Source organism: Takifugu flavidus, chromosome 13 (genome assembly GCF_003711565.1).
Source record: "Takifugu flavidus isolate HTHZ2018 chromosome 13, ASM371156v2, whole genome shotgun sequence".
Classification (NCBI taxonomy): domain Eukaryota; kingdom Metazoa; phylum Chordata; class Actinopteri; order Tetraodontiformes; family Tetraodontidae; genus Takifugu; species Takifugu flavidus.
In genome coordinates, this window is record NC_079532.1 from 10,744,209 (window position 1) to 10,760,239 (window position 16,031).

General features: G+C 44.3%; 1 protein-coding gene across 1 annotated transcript in view; it reads left to right on the plus strand.

Moving 5' to 3' along the window:
- Positions 1-76: 76 nt before the first annotated feature.
- necab2 (N-terminal EF-hand calcium binding protein 2) overlaps positions 77-16,031 on the plus strand; it is a 31,721-nt gene continuing 15,766 nt past the window's right edge. Inside the window, exons 1-5 of the mRNA XM_057052389.1 lie at positions 77-510; positions 7,225-7,249; positions 11,557-11,665; positions 12,533-12,558; positions 12,758-12,855. Of these exons, the coding sequence (XP_056908369.1) occupies positions 184-510; positions 7,225-7,249; positions 11,557-11,665; positions 12,533-12,558; positions 12,758-12,855 (585 nt within the window). The 5' untranslated portion in view covers positions 77-183. The remainder of the gene's footprint in view (positions 511-7,224; positions 7,250-11,556; positions 11,666-12,532; positions 12,559-12,757; positions 12,856-16,031) is intronic.

A 16,031-nucleotide genomic window follows, 5' to 3' on the forward strand; every position in this document is an offset into this window, starting at 1 on the left:
GTTAAAGTGGTCCAGCGGGACCTCACACCTGGTGCGGGTTTGCGTCCACCCCTGCTCCTCTGCGGGGTCCGCAGGGGTGACGGGTGCGTTTCTGGGGCAGGTGCGGTGATGTAACGGGAAATGGGCGGTGGGGGCTTCTGCTCCTGCCTCCACAGCGCAGCATGAGCGCCCGCCGTCAAAAGGATGTGTGAGCAGGCAGCGCGCTACTGTAGGGACGGGGTCCACAAACTGCTCAACAAAGAACAAGCCAAACTTCGAGCCCACGACAGCCGCGAGCAGCCCAAAGCCGACGCCGGGAAAGACAGCGAGTGCGCGACGGCAGCGCAGTCCGGAAACAGCGGCGCCCAGCCCGTTGGATTCGACGGGCTCGTCCGCTGGATCGTCACCAAGATGAGCGACAACAAGAACCTCTCCAGCCGCGAGTTCCCCTCCAGCAAGGAGGAGGCGGCGGTGGCTCAGGAGCAGTTCTTCGCCCCGGAGCCCCGCAGAGGCATCTCTGTGATTCTGGATGTGAGTACGAGGGGGGGCAGGCGGGGGTGACACGGTGGCATTATTTAATTTATTTTACTTTATAACCTCTTCTTATTTATTCACATGGGGGATGGGGGGGTGGGGGGTGGGGGGGGTCCAGAGGTAGAATTTGTGGAGATTAAAGATCGCTGTTGACACGATAATGATGAGAAACCCTCTCGGTGGTGTTAGAAAAGGATCAGCAATAACCCGTTTGGGTTGCTGGTGGAGCCCCAGTTAAAGAATCAAGACCTCCTTTTAAATTTTTTAAAAAAAAAAGCAAAACAGAAGCATTATTTTATAGCAAACAGACACTTTCACGTGTATTTTTAATGATTCAGTTGTGAAGAAAATGAAAAGTCAAATGTAGAAACTGCAGGTTGGAGATTTCTCTTCAAAGAGGGATCCAAATATTTTAACCGATTTATTTTCAAAGACCAGGGGCCAGTCCGGGTGTTGGTCATGGTTCCCGTCCTTCCGGGCCACATGTGGTCCATCCTTGTTACACTCTTTACATCATTTACATCATCCAGTACATTCTTGTAACCACAGATAATAAATGAGATCATCCAGTTGAATTTACAGCGTAAATTGTTGAGGGTCAACGTCCAAATCATAAACCCACTCAGGACCGGATCCACAAGCCTCCTCAAAAGTGGGAAAAAATGAGATAGCAGGTCGATCCAGCTCAATTTCTCCTGGGGAGTCTCCTCCCAGACCTGGATCAGGGCACCAATCAGCCCGTTGACAGTGGCATCGGTAGCATCGTTATCCAGGATCCACCAGGAGGATCCACCAGGAGGATCCACCAGGTCCCGCTGCACCAGCACTCAGCGGTCTGACCTTATCTGGGAGGTTCTCCTCAGTCCCGATCAGCAGCTCCGTGCAGACCACCAGGAGCCAAACTGCTTGTGCTGGAGGGTTTCGCTCCTCTGGCGTCTGTTATGAAGCTGCTGTCATGTGTGAAGAGAACAGGGAACCAGAGTGACCCCCCCCCCCCCCCCCAAACATCCTGGAGCAGAACGATGCCCCCGTCCTTGGGGTCCTGTTCCTGCTGCTGGGTTGTGACACCCTCGTTCCCGACTCACTCCCGAGGGAGCTGGCTTGAGTGGTGCTCAAGCTGACGTCAAGTCACTTGTATTTTACTCATTCATGGCAACCCGCAGAACAGATCTGTACTGGTCTGTTCTGGTCTCTCCTGTACTGGTCTGTGTCCTGGTCTCCTCCTGTACTGGTCTGTCTCCTGGTATCTCCTGTACTGTCTGTGTCCTGGTCTCTCCTGTACTGGTCTGTCTCCTGGTCTCTCCTGTACTGGTCTGTCTCCTGGTCTCTCCTGTACTGGTCTGTGTCCTGGTCTCCTGTACTGGTCTCTCTCCTGGTATCTCCTGTACTGGTCTGTTCTGGTATCTCCTGTACTGGTCTGTGTCCTGGTCTCTCCTGTACTGGTCTGTCTCCTGGTCTCTCCTGTACTGGTCTGTGTCCTGGTCTCCTGTACTGGTCTCTCTCTGTACTGGTCTGTCTCCTGGTCTCTCCTGTACTGGTCTGTCTCCTGGTATCTCCTGTACTGGTCTGTCCCCTGGTATCTCCTGTACTGGTCTGTGTCCTGGTCTCTCCTATACTGGTCTATGTCCTAGTATCTCCTGTACTGGTCTGTCTCCTGGTCTCTCTCCTGGTATCTCCTGTACTGGTCTGTCTCCTGGTATCTCCTGTACTGGTCTGTCTCCTGGTCTCTCCTGTACTGGTCTGTGTCCTGGTCTCTCCTGTACTGGTCTGTGTCCTGGTCTCTCCTGTACTGGTCTGTCTCCTGGTATCCCCTGTACTGGTCTGTGTCCTGGTCTCTCCTGTACTGGTCTGTCTCCTGGTATCTCCTGTACTGGTCTCTCTCCTGGTATCTCCTGTACTGGTCTGTGTCCTGGTCTCTCCTGTACTGGTCTGTCTCTGGTATCCCCTGTACTGGTCTGTGTCCTGGTCTCTCCTGTACTGGTCTGTGTCCTGGTCTCTCCTGTACTGGTCTCTCTCCTGATATCTCCTGTACTGGTCTGTGTCCTGGTCTCTCCTGTACTGGTCTGTCTCTGGTCTCTCCTGTACTGGTCTGTCCCCTGGTATCTCCTGTACTGGTCTGTCCCCTGGTATCTCCTGTACTGGTCTGTCTCCTGGTCTCTCCTGTACTGGTCTGTGTCCTGGTATCTCCTGTACTGGTCTGTCCCCTGGTATCTCCTGTACTGTCTGTGTCCTGGTCTCCTGTACTGGTCTGTTCTGGTATCTCCTGTACTGGTCTGTCTCCTGGTATCTCCTGTACTGGTCTGTGTCCTGGTCTCTCCTGTACTGGTCTGTCTCCTGGTCTCTCCTGTACTGGTCTGTCTCCTGGTCTCTCCTGTACTGGTCTGTCCCCTGGTATCTCCTGTACTGGTCTGTGTCCTGGTCTCTCCTGTACTGGTCTGTGTCCTGGTCTCTCCTGTACTGGTCTGTGTCCTGGTCTCTCCTGTACTGGTCTGTGTCCTGGTCTCTCCTGTACTGGTCTGTCTCCTGGTCTCCTGTACTGGTCTGTGTCCTGGTCTCTCCTGTACTGGTCTGTGTCCTGGTCTCTCCTGTACTGGTCTCTCTCCTGATATCTCCTGTACTGGTCTGTGTCCTGGTCTCTCCTGTACTGGTCTGTCTCCTGGTCTCTCCTGTACTGGTCTGTCTCCTGGTATCTCCTGTACTGGTCTGTCCCCTGGTATCTCCTGTACTGGTCTGTCTCCTGGTCTCTCCTGTACTGGTCTGTGTCCTGGTATCTCCTGTACTGGTCTCTCTCCTGTACTGGTCTGTCCCCTGGTATCTCCTGTACTGGTCTGTGTCCTGGTAACTCCTGTACTGGTCTGTCTCCTGGTATCTCCTGTACTGGTCTGTGTCCTGGTCTCTCCTGTACTGGTCTGTCTCTGGTCTCTCCTGTACTGGTCTGTCTCCTGGTCTCTCTCCTGTACTGGTCTGTCCCCTGGTATCTCCTGTACTGGTCTGTGTCCTGGTCTCTCCTGTACTGGTCTGTGTCCTGGTCTCTCTCTCCTGTACTGGTCTGTGTCCTGGTCTCTCCTGTACTGGTCTGTGTCCTGGTCTCTCTCTGTACTGGTCTGTCTCCTGGTCTCTCCTGTACTGGTCTGACACCCAGATTTGCTCTCAGCACTGATATTTTGCAGCTTAGCTTTCGCCCTTATAGCAAATATGAAAGCGATCGCTTCATTTAGACCTAAATGTGAGGACAAACACACCATTCAGGGTTTTGGCAGTGGGGGTTTGAGACCATGAGACAAAGCAGGAGGCTCAGACAGTTTCCAATTCCTTCTGAGAACAGCAAATGTCAGCGCGCTGCTGATGTTTAATTGATTTTGCTTCCACGAGAGTCTAGAAATGTGTAAACTGATTCCTCACATTAATCTGAATGATATCATCTGCTGTGAAACCCAGGAAAATATTTTCTCTTTATCGCCTGTAACGTCTCCAGTTTTCCCCTCTGGAAATATGTTATTTTGAGCATCTGTAGTGATAAACCTCCGACCTGGATCTTCTCTTGTTTACTTCTATACAATAAGGTCAAATTAGTATTGAACACGTCAGCAAATGTCAGCGATCATCTGCACAAAGAGCTCAAACCCTCGATGAAGTGGATAAAAAGGATTTTAAAACATGAGGAAAGGATGATTCAGCCATGGAACACCAAGCACCCCCCACCCCACCCCCCCACCCCCGCCTGCTTATTAAATATTTAGATTTAAGTCTTGTCGAAGAGACATTTTTGGTGCTTTGCTGCCCAACATTTGGTCCAGGTTGTGCACTGCTGGGGTTGTCCGGGGGCTTATTTGGTGGTTTGCTACTGGCATATTTCATTCAACTGAAGGAGAAACGCACCCAAACATAAAAATCTATCAAACTAAAGAGAATTGACAAACACCTGACGGGTTCCAAGCGAATCATAGGAGATCTGAAGCCGGTGTGGAGGAACGAGCCACCTGAGCCTCGTGATGTCATTTCCATCTGCTGTGGCTTTGAACACGTTTCTTTTCCTCCTTCCTGATTTTCCTCCCCTGAATATTCTTCTCATTTCACATCATCACACTAATTGTAATATCAGACAAAGACAAGCTGCGTCACTACAAAACGCAGTTCCTCCGTGATGATGTTCCCCCCTTTGTGGGAACGTAATTGCCCCCTGCGCTTAATCAGCGGTTGTGCCACCCTCGGCCACAATAACTGCAATCAAGCATTTGTGTTAACTGCCACCGAGCCTCTCAGATGGCTGCTGAGGAGTTCCGGCCCGGTCTTCCTCACACAACTCTTTTAACGTGGCCACACTGGAGGGTTCTGGGGGACGACCTTCCATCACCCCACCGCATCCCAGTTGGCGTTAGGGAGGGACGGATTTTCTCCTTTAGAATCATCTGGTAGATGGCAGAATTCACCTTTCCACACAGAATCCGGATGGATTCTGCAGCTTTTGATCTGGATCAAGTGTTTTTCCGGGCTTCTGTTGGGCTGATATGAGAATGCATGCGATGATCTGATGTGTGGCAAATTTGCAGAACATAACACATTTTCACAGCACCATCTGGCTGCGTTGGGTTGTTACCAACACCTGGTGAAGACGTGTCAATAAAACTTTGAGAAATTTATTTACTGAGGAAAATAATGGTGTGTTCAGTACTTATTTACCAGCTGTGTGTCCCAGCTGTCCTTCTTGGAATTCTGTTTGTTTCCTAGCTGAGATATGTGTGTAAGCTCCTTCACAGCTCCCTCTTTTAGCCATTTATATTATTTTTAATATTATGTGATCGTAAACTCGAGATAGTTTCCAAAAAGACAAACAAAACTACAGTTGACGCTCTAATCTAGGCCAAAGTTGTTCGGTAGAGATGGAAACTGTTTAATTTCCAGCATGTTTTGGTGAAAAAAGTCACAATGGGGTTCAAACAGACTAGATAATATTAATGATTAGAATCTAAACCCTAACCCTCACCCTAACTTTTGGTTATAAAGTGGTTTACAGATCATAAGAAATTACATAAAATACAAAATAAATAGCAAGAACAGCATTTTTTTAAAAAAAAAAATAGAGCAATATGAAAATGGCAGCAATTCTTTTCCCGTCTGGACAAGATCTGGGTCAAAAAACAAGATTTCGGTTTTATCTGTATTTAGCTGAAAGAAGAAGTTAGCGTCTAGTCTTAAATGGCATCAAACCAGCAATGTAGCACATCCAGGTTTTCAGGTCATTAGAAAAAAACGAACACATTTCAGAAGTCTAATGTACCGTCCTAGCGGGGGCTCTTGGGATAGAAATATTCAAATGTGGAGAAGTATTTGGACAGTTGGTGATCAGGTGATATTCTATGGGTGTTAGCAATCAGTGTTTAGGATAAAACATTGGAACGACAGGACCCAGAGACAAGGTGGCTTCAACCTCTCGGTTATAAAAAAAAGCATGACCTGTTTTTCATCTTTATGCTGATGACATATGCAGATATATTTGACCATGAGACCCAATGAAAAAAAAACGCATTTTCTGAAATACTGGACTATTTAATGGTGTAAAACAGCAGTTGTTATTTGTTATTTGTAATGTTATTTGTTTGGCAAGTCACCTCGTGTCTTCAGAACCAACTGTGGTCTTCCGACACATCAAGACATGAACCCATCGCCCCTGGGCTGTTGCCATTGGCTTCCACTTCATTTTAAAATCAATTTTTAACTTCTGGTGTTTGATTTCAATGCCATTAATGGCCGGGCTCCGTCCTACTTCTTCAAGCCATCTTCGGTTGGAACTCCCAAGAGCCAGAAACAAACAATGGGCTGATCGTTCTTCTGCTGCCACTGCTGAAGAAATTGCCCCCGACATTGGTGCCACTACTGATATCAGTTTTTTTAAATCCAAGTTGAAGACCCACTTTTTTACATTGTCATTTTATTCTGTCTAGGCCAGTGTTGTATTTTTAGGTGGCTTATTTTTTATGCTCCATTTTAAGTACTTCTGGAAGACTTAATTATCCTATAGCACTATTGCACTTTGTGTTTTTGTATGTTTTTATGTTTTATTCTTTCCATCTACTGTTTAATGGCTTTGTTGTGAAGTTACCTCTCAGCTACTGTAAAGGGCTCTGGAAATACATTTTGATTTGGTCGAAGGTGCTAAGAAAATAACTCAGGCAGAAGTGACCAGGTGAACCACCGTGGTAGGAACAGCGCCTGCCTGGAATGTCCAACCAACTAATCAAGGAAGTGGCTGTGACCATGGCAGCACAGGACCAGGCTCTGGGTGGAGGACTGTACAGGAAGATGCAGATTTGGGCAAATTTTCTTTTTGACTAATGATTAATAACCTATTTCTCTTTGTCAAAGTAACCAAACAACTGAGTAATTAAACTGCAGACCGAGCCTAGTTCCTATTTTCTTGTCTGTGAGACCACTGCACAGCTCCTCAAAATTGGAGGGAGGGACCGAAGGGCCTCCGCAGACCAGGGGTGCCGTGATTGGTTCCCCCTCTTAACTCCCTTGTATCTAGAAGGCAAACCAGAGTCCGCTGAAGCATCAGTGGTGAACCCCATCTATGGGCCCTTTACTCTGAACCACCTAATGTCAGGTGCATGCTGGATGTTTTCACCCTCAACCCCGTTGGCTTTTGTGCATCTGTATTCAATTACACATTGTATTTTCTAATGATCTATTTTGTTGCTTTCTGTTTCACAGATTTTCAGAAGAGCTGATAAAGATGGTGAGTTCCTCCTTTGTCTTAATATCTTTGTGTGCTGATGTTTTTAACATTTGAATATTTGCTTGAATATTTTATGTCTACATTTTTTTGGTTTGTGTCCATTCTGTTAGGTTAGTTTTGTATTCTCTAGTTACCCCAGCCATGTTTCCATTACAGTTGGTTGGTTTGGGGGACTAATTATGTGGAAACTGCTCACCTGAAATATAAATATGGTTCTTGGAAGAATGAATTCACATTTGGATCTTAAAACCCTGAGCCATAAACGTCTCTCACGGGTGGTCAGTGAAGTGAACAGGCTATAAATCATATGGTTTAATAGAAGCATAATCTGGCCTTCCTGCTTTTACGCGCTACTCTACCAGACTGTGGAAAGGTGTGAAGCCTGAGGATATAAATAGGTTTTTCTCCCTCTATTTAATGACATAATGCTTTAATATTTCATTGTATCCGCAGGTTTCTGCTCAATAAAAACAGCCAGCTTCCAAACTGGCCTGACTTATTTGGATTAGTTAAATGATGCAAACATCTATATTATTGGTTACCAGCATGAACATGCTGCATTGACAGATTTCCCCTTTAGTCCAGAAAAAAAGTTTAGGAAAAAATTAAGGGCTAAGCGATCCATGCTCCTCTGAAAAGAAATAACAATCCTTTATTGTGTTAACGGCCATGGCTTTAGGCCCATCTATCCATCTTCTCCTACTTTTCCGTTAATGGGGCCCCTGGGGGTTCAAACCTGGACACATCACCACCTGATCACGGGGTTAACATAGACAACAATATGGAATAAACAACCATTCACACCAAAGTCAATTTGGAGCCATCAATTAGTGCCTATAGTATGATGCATCTATCTCATCCATGTCTTTGGATGGTGGGAGGGAGCCAGAGTACCTAAAGAAAAAACATTCAGTACACATAGGAATGAATGTACAATATGCATATAAATATAAAATAAATATAAAACACAATTTGGCCACTAGCTCACCATCCTCATGTTGCCTTCCCTCAGAAAAACAGTGTTTTTGTTTGGGGCCTTAAAAACCTCTATCTCTCTCCAAAGACTGTCATAAACTTTATATTACCTTACTCGAACCATCAGAAGTAATAAATGCCTGTGTCGTTTTTTCTTCTTTGATTACTATATCAGAATATTTATGTTCTTCCCTTTTATGGTAACTAACATAGCTTTGTCGCTTCTTTATTTTGGACCAACATCAGGTCTGTCGGTGTTGGCCAGGGTCGGATTTTATTGATGTTGCCGACTACGTAGTTCATAGTTCACCAAAATCTTTATCCATTGGAAGGCCACCTATTCCTGAAGATATTTTAGAGCAGCGATTATTTATGAAAAGTTAAATTTCTGTACAACATTTCTGTTGTAAAGTTCCTCTTTTTTTATGATTTTTAAAGGGTCAGTGGGACTTGTTTTCTGATTTCTACTGTATATACTTTACCATAATGCATTGTAGATGGATAGGCAAAGATCATAATTAGAGATTGCTTCAATGTACTGAATTTGTTTTGTTTCTTTATAACATTAGTAAGTAAGGATTATATATGATTTTCCAGATCCACTAACATTTCTTAAAATTACACCTTTAATGTCAGCTCTTTTAAGGGTAAATATTGTCACATTTAAATTGGAGGTCTTATAATTAAATTTATGTTCAGTTCAATTAGGATTCAAAACATTTACGTATGCCTCTTTATAGCATAAATAACATAGCAGTTGGCTTAATGTGAGAGGTGAGACTTTTAAAACGAATTATTGCTTTACTCCGACTATAACTGGACAACTGACATGTAAATTAACGCGTTAATCGATTAATCCGATTAATCGGACTACTACTAGACATACTCAAGAACGCTCGCGCTGCTCTTTGACCCGGAACAAAAACATCCCCAGAAGAAGAAGACAATCCCGGGAGAAGCACCTGTGCATCAACATGGCAGAAGCTCCGAGATACGCTCATTTTTGGAAGGAGGACGAGACCGCGCTCATGCTCGCGCACCTAAAGGAGCAGAACATCTTAAAATACATGGACGGGAGAAAAACCAGAAACGGAGACCTCTTCAAAAAGGTTGCCCAACAATTGAGAGACGCCGGCTTCGCACGGACTGCAGATCAAGTCCGCATTCGGTGGAAACACTTGAAAAGGGGATTCTTCCAGTCCAGGAAAAACAAGGGGACCAGCGGCCGCAACACGGTCGCGCTTGAGGAGCTACTGGGACCCAGGCCTTCGTCCCAAGTCAACCATGATGGTGAGGACACCGGTTTTGACAGTCCCTTAGGTGAGTTGAGAACGCTAGCCTACGTCAGCACGGGTCAATTCCCGCCCGGTCTTGTAGCTACAAAGACCTGCCAGTGGGGGGTCACGTTCAGGACTTGCTGCTTCCTCTGAGACCTGATAGTGGGGGGGTCACGTTCAGGACTTGCTGCTTCCTCTGAGACCTGATAGTGGGGGGGTCACGTTCAGGACTTGCTGCTTCCTCTGACCAGGTGGAACCTGACAAATAACCTCATGTGGCAATAAAGTGGTATGAAGGTGTAACCAATATGCTATTGGTGTAAGTCTACACCAGCCTACGATTGTTTGCCTCTTGAAATCAGCACAATCGCCTCTTGTCTGCACAATAAGTAAGGCTTGTATTACATGTGGGATGAACAAAGCTGTACCATTATCCATCTTCCTGTTATTCAAAATGCCAGTTTGTCCTCCATATTTATATTTATCATAATTGTGTAGATACATCATTCTGAGCGGCACTGTACAAAGATGGCCGCCCTGTAGGCGCATGCATAGATGCTGCTTTGACTACGGCCACCCATTGCGCCTACAGGGCGGCCATCTTTGTACAGTGCCACTCACTCCCCGGTGCATTACTCCATTAGAGGAATGATGTATCTAGACAATTATGATAATTATAATTGTCTAGACACATCAATTGTCCAACTATGTTTGCTACAAATGATACATGAAAGACATTTGCTACATGAAAGACAAACATAAGTAGAATAAACTATAAAATGTTCAGGTCTTTATTTAAACCATTGCTTGAAGGCCATACATTGCATTTGAGTATAATTACTATTATTGTTATTATCATTGTCAGGATATTACTATAATATTATTCTTGTTGCGTAATCATAGGCTTTGTGACTGTCAGCTAGCAGGAACCGATCGCATCCATCTCATCTTGTGTTCCATTTTCTGAGGGAGTTAACTCCTCACAGAGTTGTGTTCTGTTACATGTGTTCTGACTCCCTATCACACTATGTTCAAACATAAAGGTGTCCACAGGTGGACTTGGCACAAGGACACCTTAGGCCACAGATGATTGTCTTTGCTGTTGTGTCATTATAAATAAAGGTTTGAGATGTCAGTCTATCATCTGGTGCAGTTCTCTATCAGAAACAGTGCTTTAACCACATGAATGGAGCATTAGGGGACATTGGTTGTGTTTCCATTTTTGAGCAGGCAGAGTAGAGCTGTGGCTGTATAGGGGTCTTCGCCTGTAATCCCTGAATTTGGTGGACACCAGAGGTTTGTGGAGGCTGTCAAAATCCAGGAATAATCCTATAAGACCTTTCTTGCACTTCCCACACTGTCACTTTGTTTAATTGTTTACATACTTGCTTTTCTTTTGGTTATGGGTTTGTATTGCATGAGCATGTCCCATGTTCTTGAATGCACCACAGACAGTACATGACATTATGTGTGCTCCGGGAGTATGAGATGCCAGATTCCTACGGGCTGTTTTACCCCCCTCAAACCTCGGTACACATTGCCGGAAGTAAGTTGGGTTTGTTTACAGTGAGGATTGGACACTTTTTTTCTCTTTAGCTTTAGCGAATAAAAGTAAGAATGAAAGTGGCTAAATATTGGTTTGCTTTATTAAGAAAACATGGCAACACAAAGAGAACATTTTTGCCTTGGAATAAAAAATGTAATTAACAGTACTTTTGAATCTAACAGGGTAGAAGGTGGATGATAAATCACACTGAAAATGGGTTTGCATAATTCATCAGTTTTCATGAAAGTTTCCAAAAACTGCACAAATTTGACTTTGGCTGTAAACATCGGCAAAACCTAAACAGAGATTAAATCAAACTACACTGCTGTGTGTACATATATGTATACACACGTATGTCATGACAGCGCACCTTCCACACAAGTGGCTCTAGTCCAGTTTCATATTTTAGAATTGGAGCTGGCGACAGTCTTGCTCTTCATAGATCTTTAATGACCTCAGGTTATATTAATCAAATTTCTTTGCCACTGAGTCATGTTTGTTTCCTGTAGATGATGGTAAGCTGTCTCTTGAAGAGTTCCAGGCCTTCTTCTCTGATGGTACCCTGAATGAAGAGGAACTGGAGAAGCTCTTTCACATTATTGACTCCGATAACACCAGGTCAGAGTCACCACAGCACCGACTCCATAGAGCTGGTTGGCTGTTGCATGCGATGTGATTGTGTAACTACGCAGCCCATTCTTATTTACTAATGTGGCCTGGCCAAGAGGTTTCAGCCCTGAACCTGTTCTGTGTCTAAATGGCTACCCCCCACCTTCTCTCAGTTGGTCACATCATTGCTGGATCTATCCTGATATGAGGCTGAATTCATCAGGTGTACTACGTACTCCACTACTACGTCCAATTATAGCCGCTGAAGCTAACTTAACTCCACCAAAATCCACTAGAGACAGTTTGGCGTCTTTTTCTTCATTCACTTATTTTGGGAGGGTGCCGTGCTAAAGATAATTGACTAACAATACCTCCATCCTCTAGCTGTTTGGGGATATTTCTGCTGTCCTTCTTTTTTAAAAACATTTTCTCAACGTTTTTGTGTTTCTTTACAACCGTCTAGAATATATCGAGTTTTCTATTTTGTCTATTTAATTTTGTGTCCATTACTGTAGGAAGTAACTGATGACTATGGATATTATTATGCCCTTGCTGTACCTTTATCCTGCGACGTCTATTTATAAGCCTTTTACAGTCAGAGATACTGAGATAGCTAATTTGCCCCACACAAAACCGACTTATACCCCAAATCCTAAACTGTGAATAATTAAAGTCTTTTGAAGACCAAGGCCAGAAATCTCATGTGGTCAATGTAACTTCTCTATTTCAATCATGTCCTTATCTAAAAAGTGCTGCGATGCAAATGTATCTGCAGTGGCAGAAGCTTGTCCGCTATTTCTGATTATGTTTCCTTGGCTTTCCCCACCTTTCTCTGTCCGTCCTTTCATCCACCTCTCTCCAACAACCCTCTGACAGTAATGTTGACACGAAGGAGCTCTGTGGTGAGTAATCTGCAATACCCCTCATTCTCTTTTCTGCTCGTCACAACTGATCTCTCTAATCCTGTTAAAATTTAGATATGCTTCTGCGAAAAATAGGCTAATATAATTCAGCTTTTTTAACGACAGCAACTGCAAGCAAATGTGTATTTTAAGGAGCTTTGACCTCCCTATATGAATGTGTGTGGTCTCGCACATGCAGATTACTTTGCAAAGCATATGGGGGACTATGAAGGCGTTCTGGCTTCCCTGGAGACACTCAACCTTTCCATCCTGAAAGCAATGGACTTCACCAAAAAGGTGTGTGTGTGTGTGTTTGTGTGTGTGTGTGTGTGTGTGTGTGTGTGTGTCTACTTGCTATGTATTGAGTACCAAAATAGCACGCTAATAAGGACTATTTTGTTGGTCCTCACATCTTCAAAGGACCGTTTAAAGGTGAAGATGTGGTTTTAAGGTTTAGGTGGTTGGTTGTGATGGGTGGGGTAAGGAGCTGTGGGATGCTTTACGTCTGAAAATCCTTAAACACAAAAGTACAAGGATGTGTGTACTGTTGTGTGACCAAATACATTTCCCAGTTTCTGACAGAAAGAAAAACAAGACAACTAAAGAGAAGATGTGCAGCAATCTCCATGTAGTCAAGTTACCAATGAGTAAAAAGTGTTGTGGAATACACTCCAAATGTTACAGCTAAGGCAGCTGGTCCACTGAATTTAACAATCAAGTCATATCAATTTGGATCTTTTCACCAGATGTTGGAGAAATAACACCAAAAACCATTGAGCTGAAAAAGCAAATGTTACTCAACTGCAGGCTGTAGAGCTCCTTTTGGATCTCTGTGGAATTTTCTAAAATTCCTTATCTATTATCTGGTAGATTGTGTTAGCGTGCCATTGCTAGTTTTCTGTCACTTTTGCTACAAGAATGCGGATTTCTCGACCAATAAAATGTGCTGCCAACTGCAAGTAGGCACCTTAGGCTATGTGTTGAGCCTTGTTCACAGGTACCAATCCATGTTGCATGTGCATATTTCTGTGATCTTATGCTTCACAGTGTCTATAACAGCATAAGTAAGGTGGGAGCTAATTATTTCACCCTGTTTTAACTGTGAGCATTAGCTTAGCTAGAATAATGAGTGTAGATGTAGAATTACTGATTCTAAACCTTCTGAAACAGAAAGGATTTTGCTTATTCTTAAAGTAAAGCGAGGGTTGTCCTCCTTTACCTGCACGGGGAGCTAAATGCTGGACCCCCTCAAAGGTTCTGGAACCTGCAGTAAACCAGCACTCTGAGAGCAGAGAGAAAAATATTTTAAATTTTTTTTGGATTTTATGGGCAGCCAGTTGGGAGAGGGTGGGAGTAACGTGCTATCGCTTGGCGAGAGGATGGACTGTGTTTAGCTCACCGTCCATTTGTGCGGCCGCGCTGCTATTTGTTGTAATCCGGCTCCTAAATATTTGGATTGCTGTTAATGCTAAACAAATGCCTAACACTTTGGATTAGCTTTGATTTGCTAGGCACAGTTACCGGTGGAGCTCCATATAGCTCTGTCCATATGGCGCTGATAAACAGAAGAGCACTCGCCAACAAGACGGTTATTTTGAAGGACTCATCACCTGAACCTTTCTTTTTTTTTTTTTAAACTGTTGACCCAGAACGGTTTGAAACCCAAATGCTCATTCTTCAGCTCCCCACAAATCTCAGGCCAAAACAGTCTGGCCAAAATTTTCAAGCTCATCTTCAACTGCAGAACCCAGTGTGATAGTGGGTTTTGAACTGCAGTTATTTGTGGTTGCCAACGCCTTGTGCATAGGATTAAGCATTTTATTCAGAGTTTTATCTAATGATGCTCTTTTGTGTTCTATCCATTTCCAAGAAGAGACCTCCTGACAAAAGATTCCTCCATTTCAGTGATAATTGTCAGAAATAGCCTTGTTAGCAATTTCAGCAGTGGCCTATCCATTGGCTGAACCACTCGGGCTACCCTACATCCCAAGTGCCATTTTAATCATTTGGCACGCTTTGGTCCAAAGTAACTTACAGTGAGAGACACATTAAAGACAAATGTGTAAATAAAATACTAGCTTACAGTGCTAAACTACTTAGAACAACAGTCATTTAAACAGGAGAGAATAAAGTGGGAGTGAGTTGCCATTGGAGCTCTAGCAGCAGTGGGGTGAAACCACATCGGTTGGTCCAAGACCAGATGGACCAGATGATGGTACAGCAATTAAAATGGCATCGCAGTAGCAATTCTTTTTGCCTGAATCCAACCTGATCCAAATTCCAGTCCAATAGTATCAGAGGAGGAAACAAAGGAGGTTGGCATCAGAAATATGGCGGTTGCCGGACGCTTGTCAAGCCACGCTAGCACGAATGAATGCGAAGCTTACTTAAAAACAAACTTTAACAAATGGACATGTGATGGGTTCCTCGTCTGTATAGTGTTGGTGAGCTACCCTGGGTGGTGGTAGCCACGTTACAAATGCAGCATCTTGATGACATCTACTGTAACTGTGTCTTTCCCGGAGATATTTAAAATGGGAAACAGAAGCTCGATGCCTTTGTTTGGTTTGTTTGTTTGTTTTCGTCTGGCCAGTGGCCAGAAATGCTCAGACTGTTAAGATCTGGCAGCTGCCTCCTGTTGGCTCCAGTTTTTTTTTCAATTGCCCATATAAGATTAGTTCCTCAATAAAAATGTGTGAAGGAACAGCTTGGATGTGGGCTTTGTTTCCTGGAATCCATCTGTAGAACAAAGCAGCTTTAGTATTAATACTTTAACGTAGACCCACTTAAAGTGAGCGCTTCAAATGTGCATCGGCTCGGCAGGAACGTGTCTATTTAGTGTTGGAATTTGATCGGGAGTAGGAAAACTTGTTTGGGACAACCCCAGTGTCAATGCTAGAGTCAAGAGAATCAATAGTGAGAGCTGCGACACCCATGGATGTGAAGAGGAAACGGTCAGTAATTGAGAGTTCCGCAGATTTCCTCTGCTTTGCCATGTCCGGGTGGTCCTATGGGATGTCCTAGGGCCATTGCCTTTAATGTTAAACTGCTCCCTTGGTTAAAATCACTAAATTCTTTAAAAATATGAATGAGATTAGATGTGCATCAATTTACTGAGCACACAGCCAGGTGAATCGTGGTGAACACCTGCATGGATCCAGATGCAGGAGATAAAATTAAACGTATTAAGGGTACATAAAACCCAGCTGATGGTCAGTAGCAGCGGTGGCTCAGGCGGTTCAAAGGTTCTGGTCCCTGTAGGGTACATGACCTTTAAAAGCCAATTTCCTGCAACAAGATCCTGCATCTTAAGTCGCTTCAGGAGCACCTTCACCGATTGGTTACTCGTCAAGCGCTGGGAAGTGGTTTCTGTTTGTTTGGAATCATTATTAATAGCCATTTATCACATGGGGTTTTATTGCTTTTATAGATCCACCTTCTTTGGCCTGGCTTCCTACCGCCCCAACTATTGC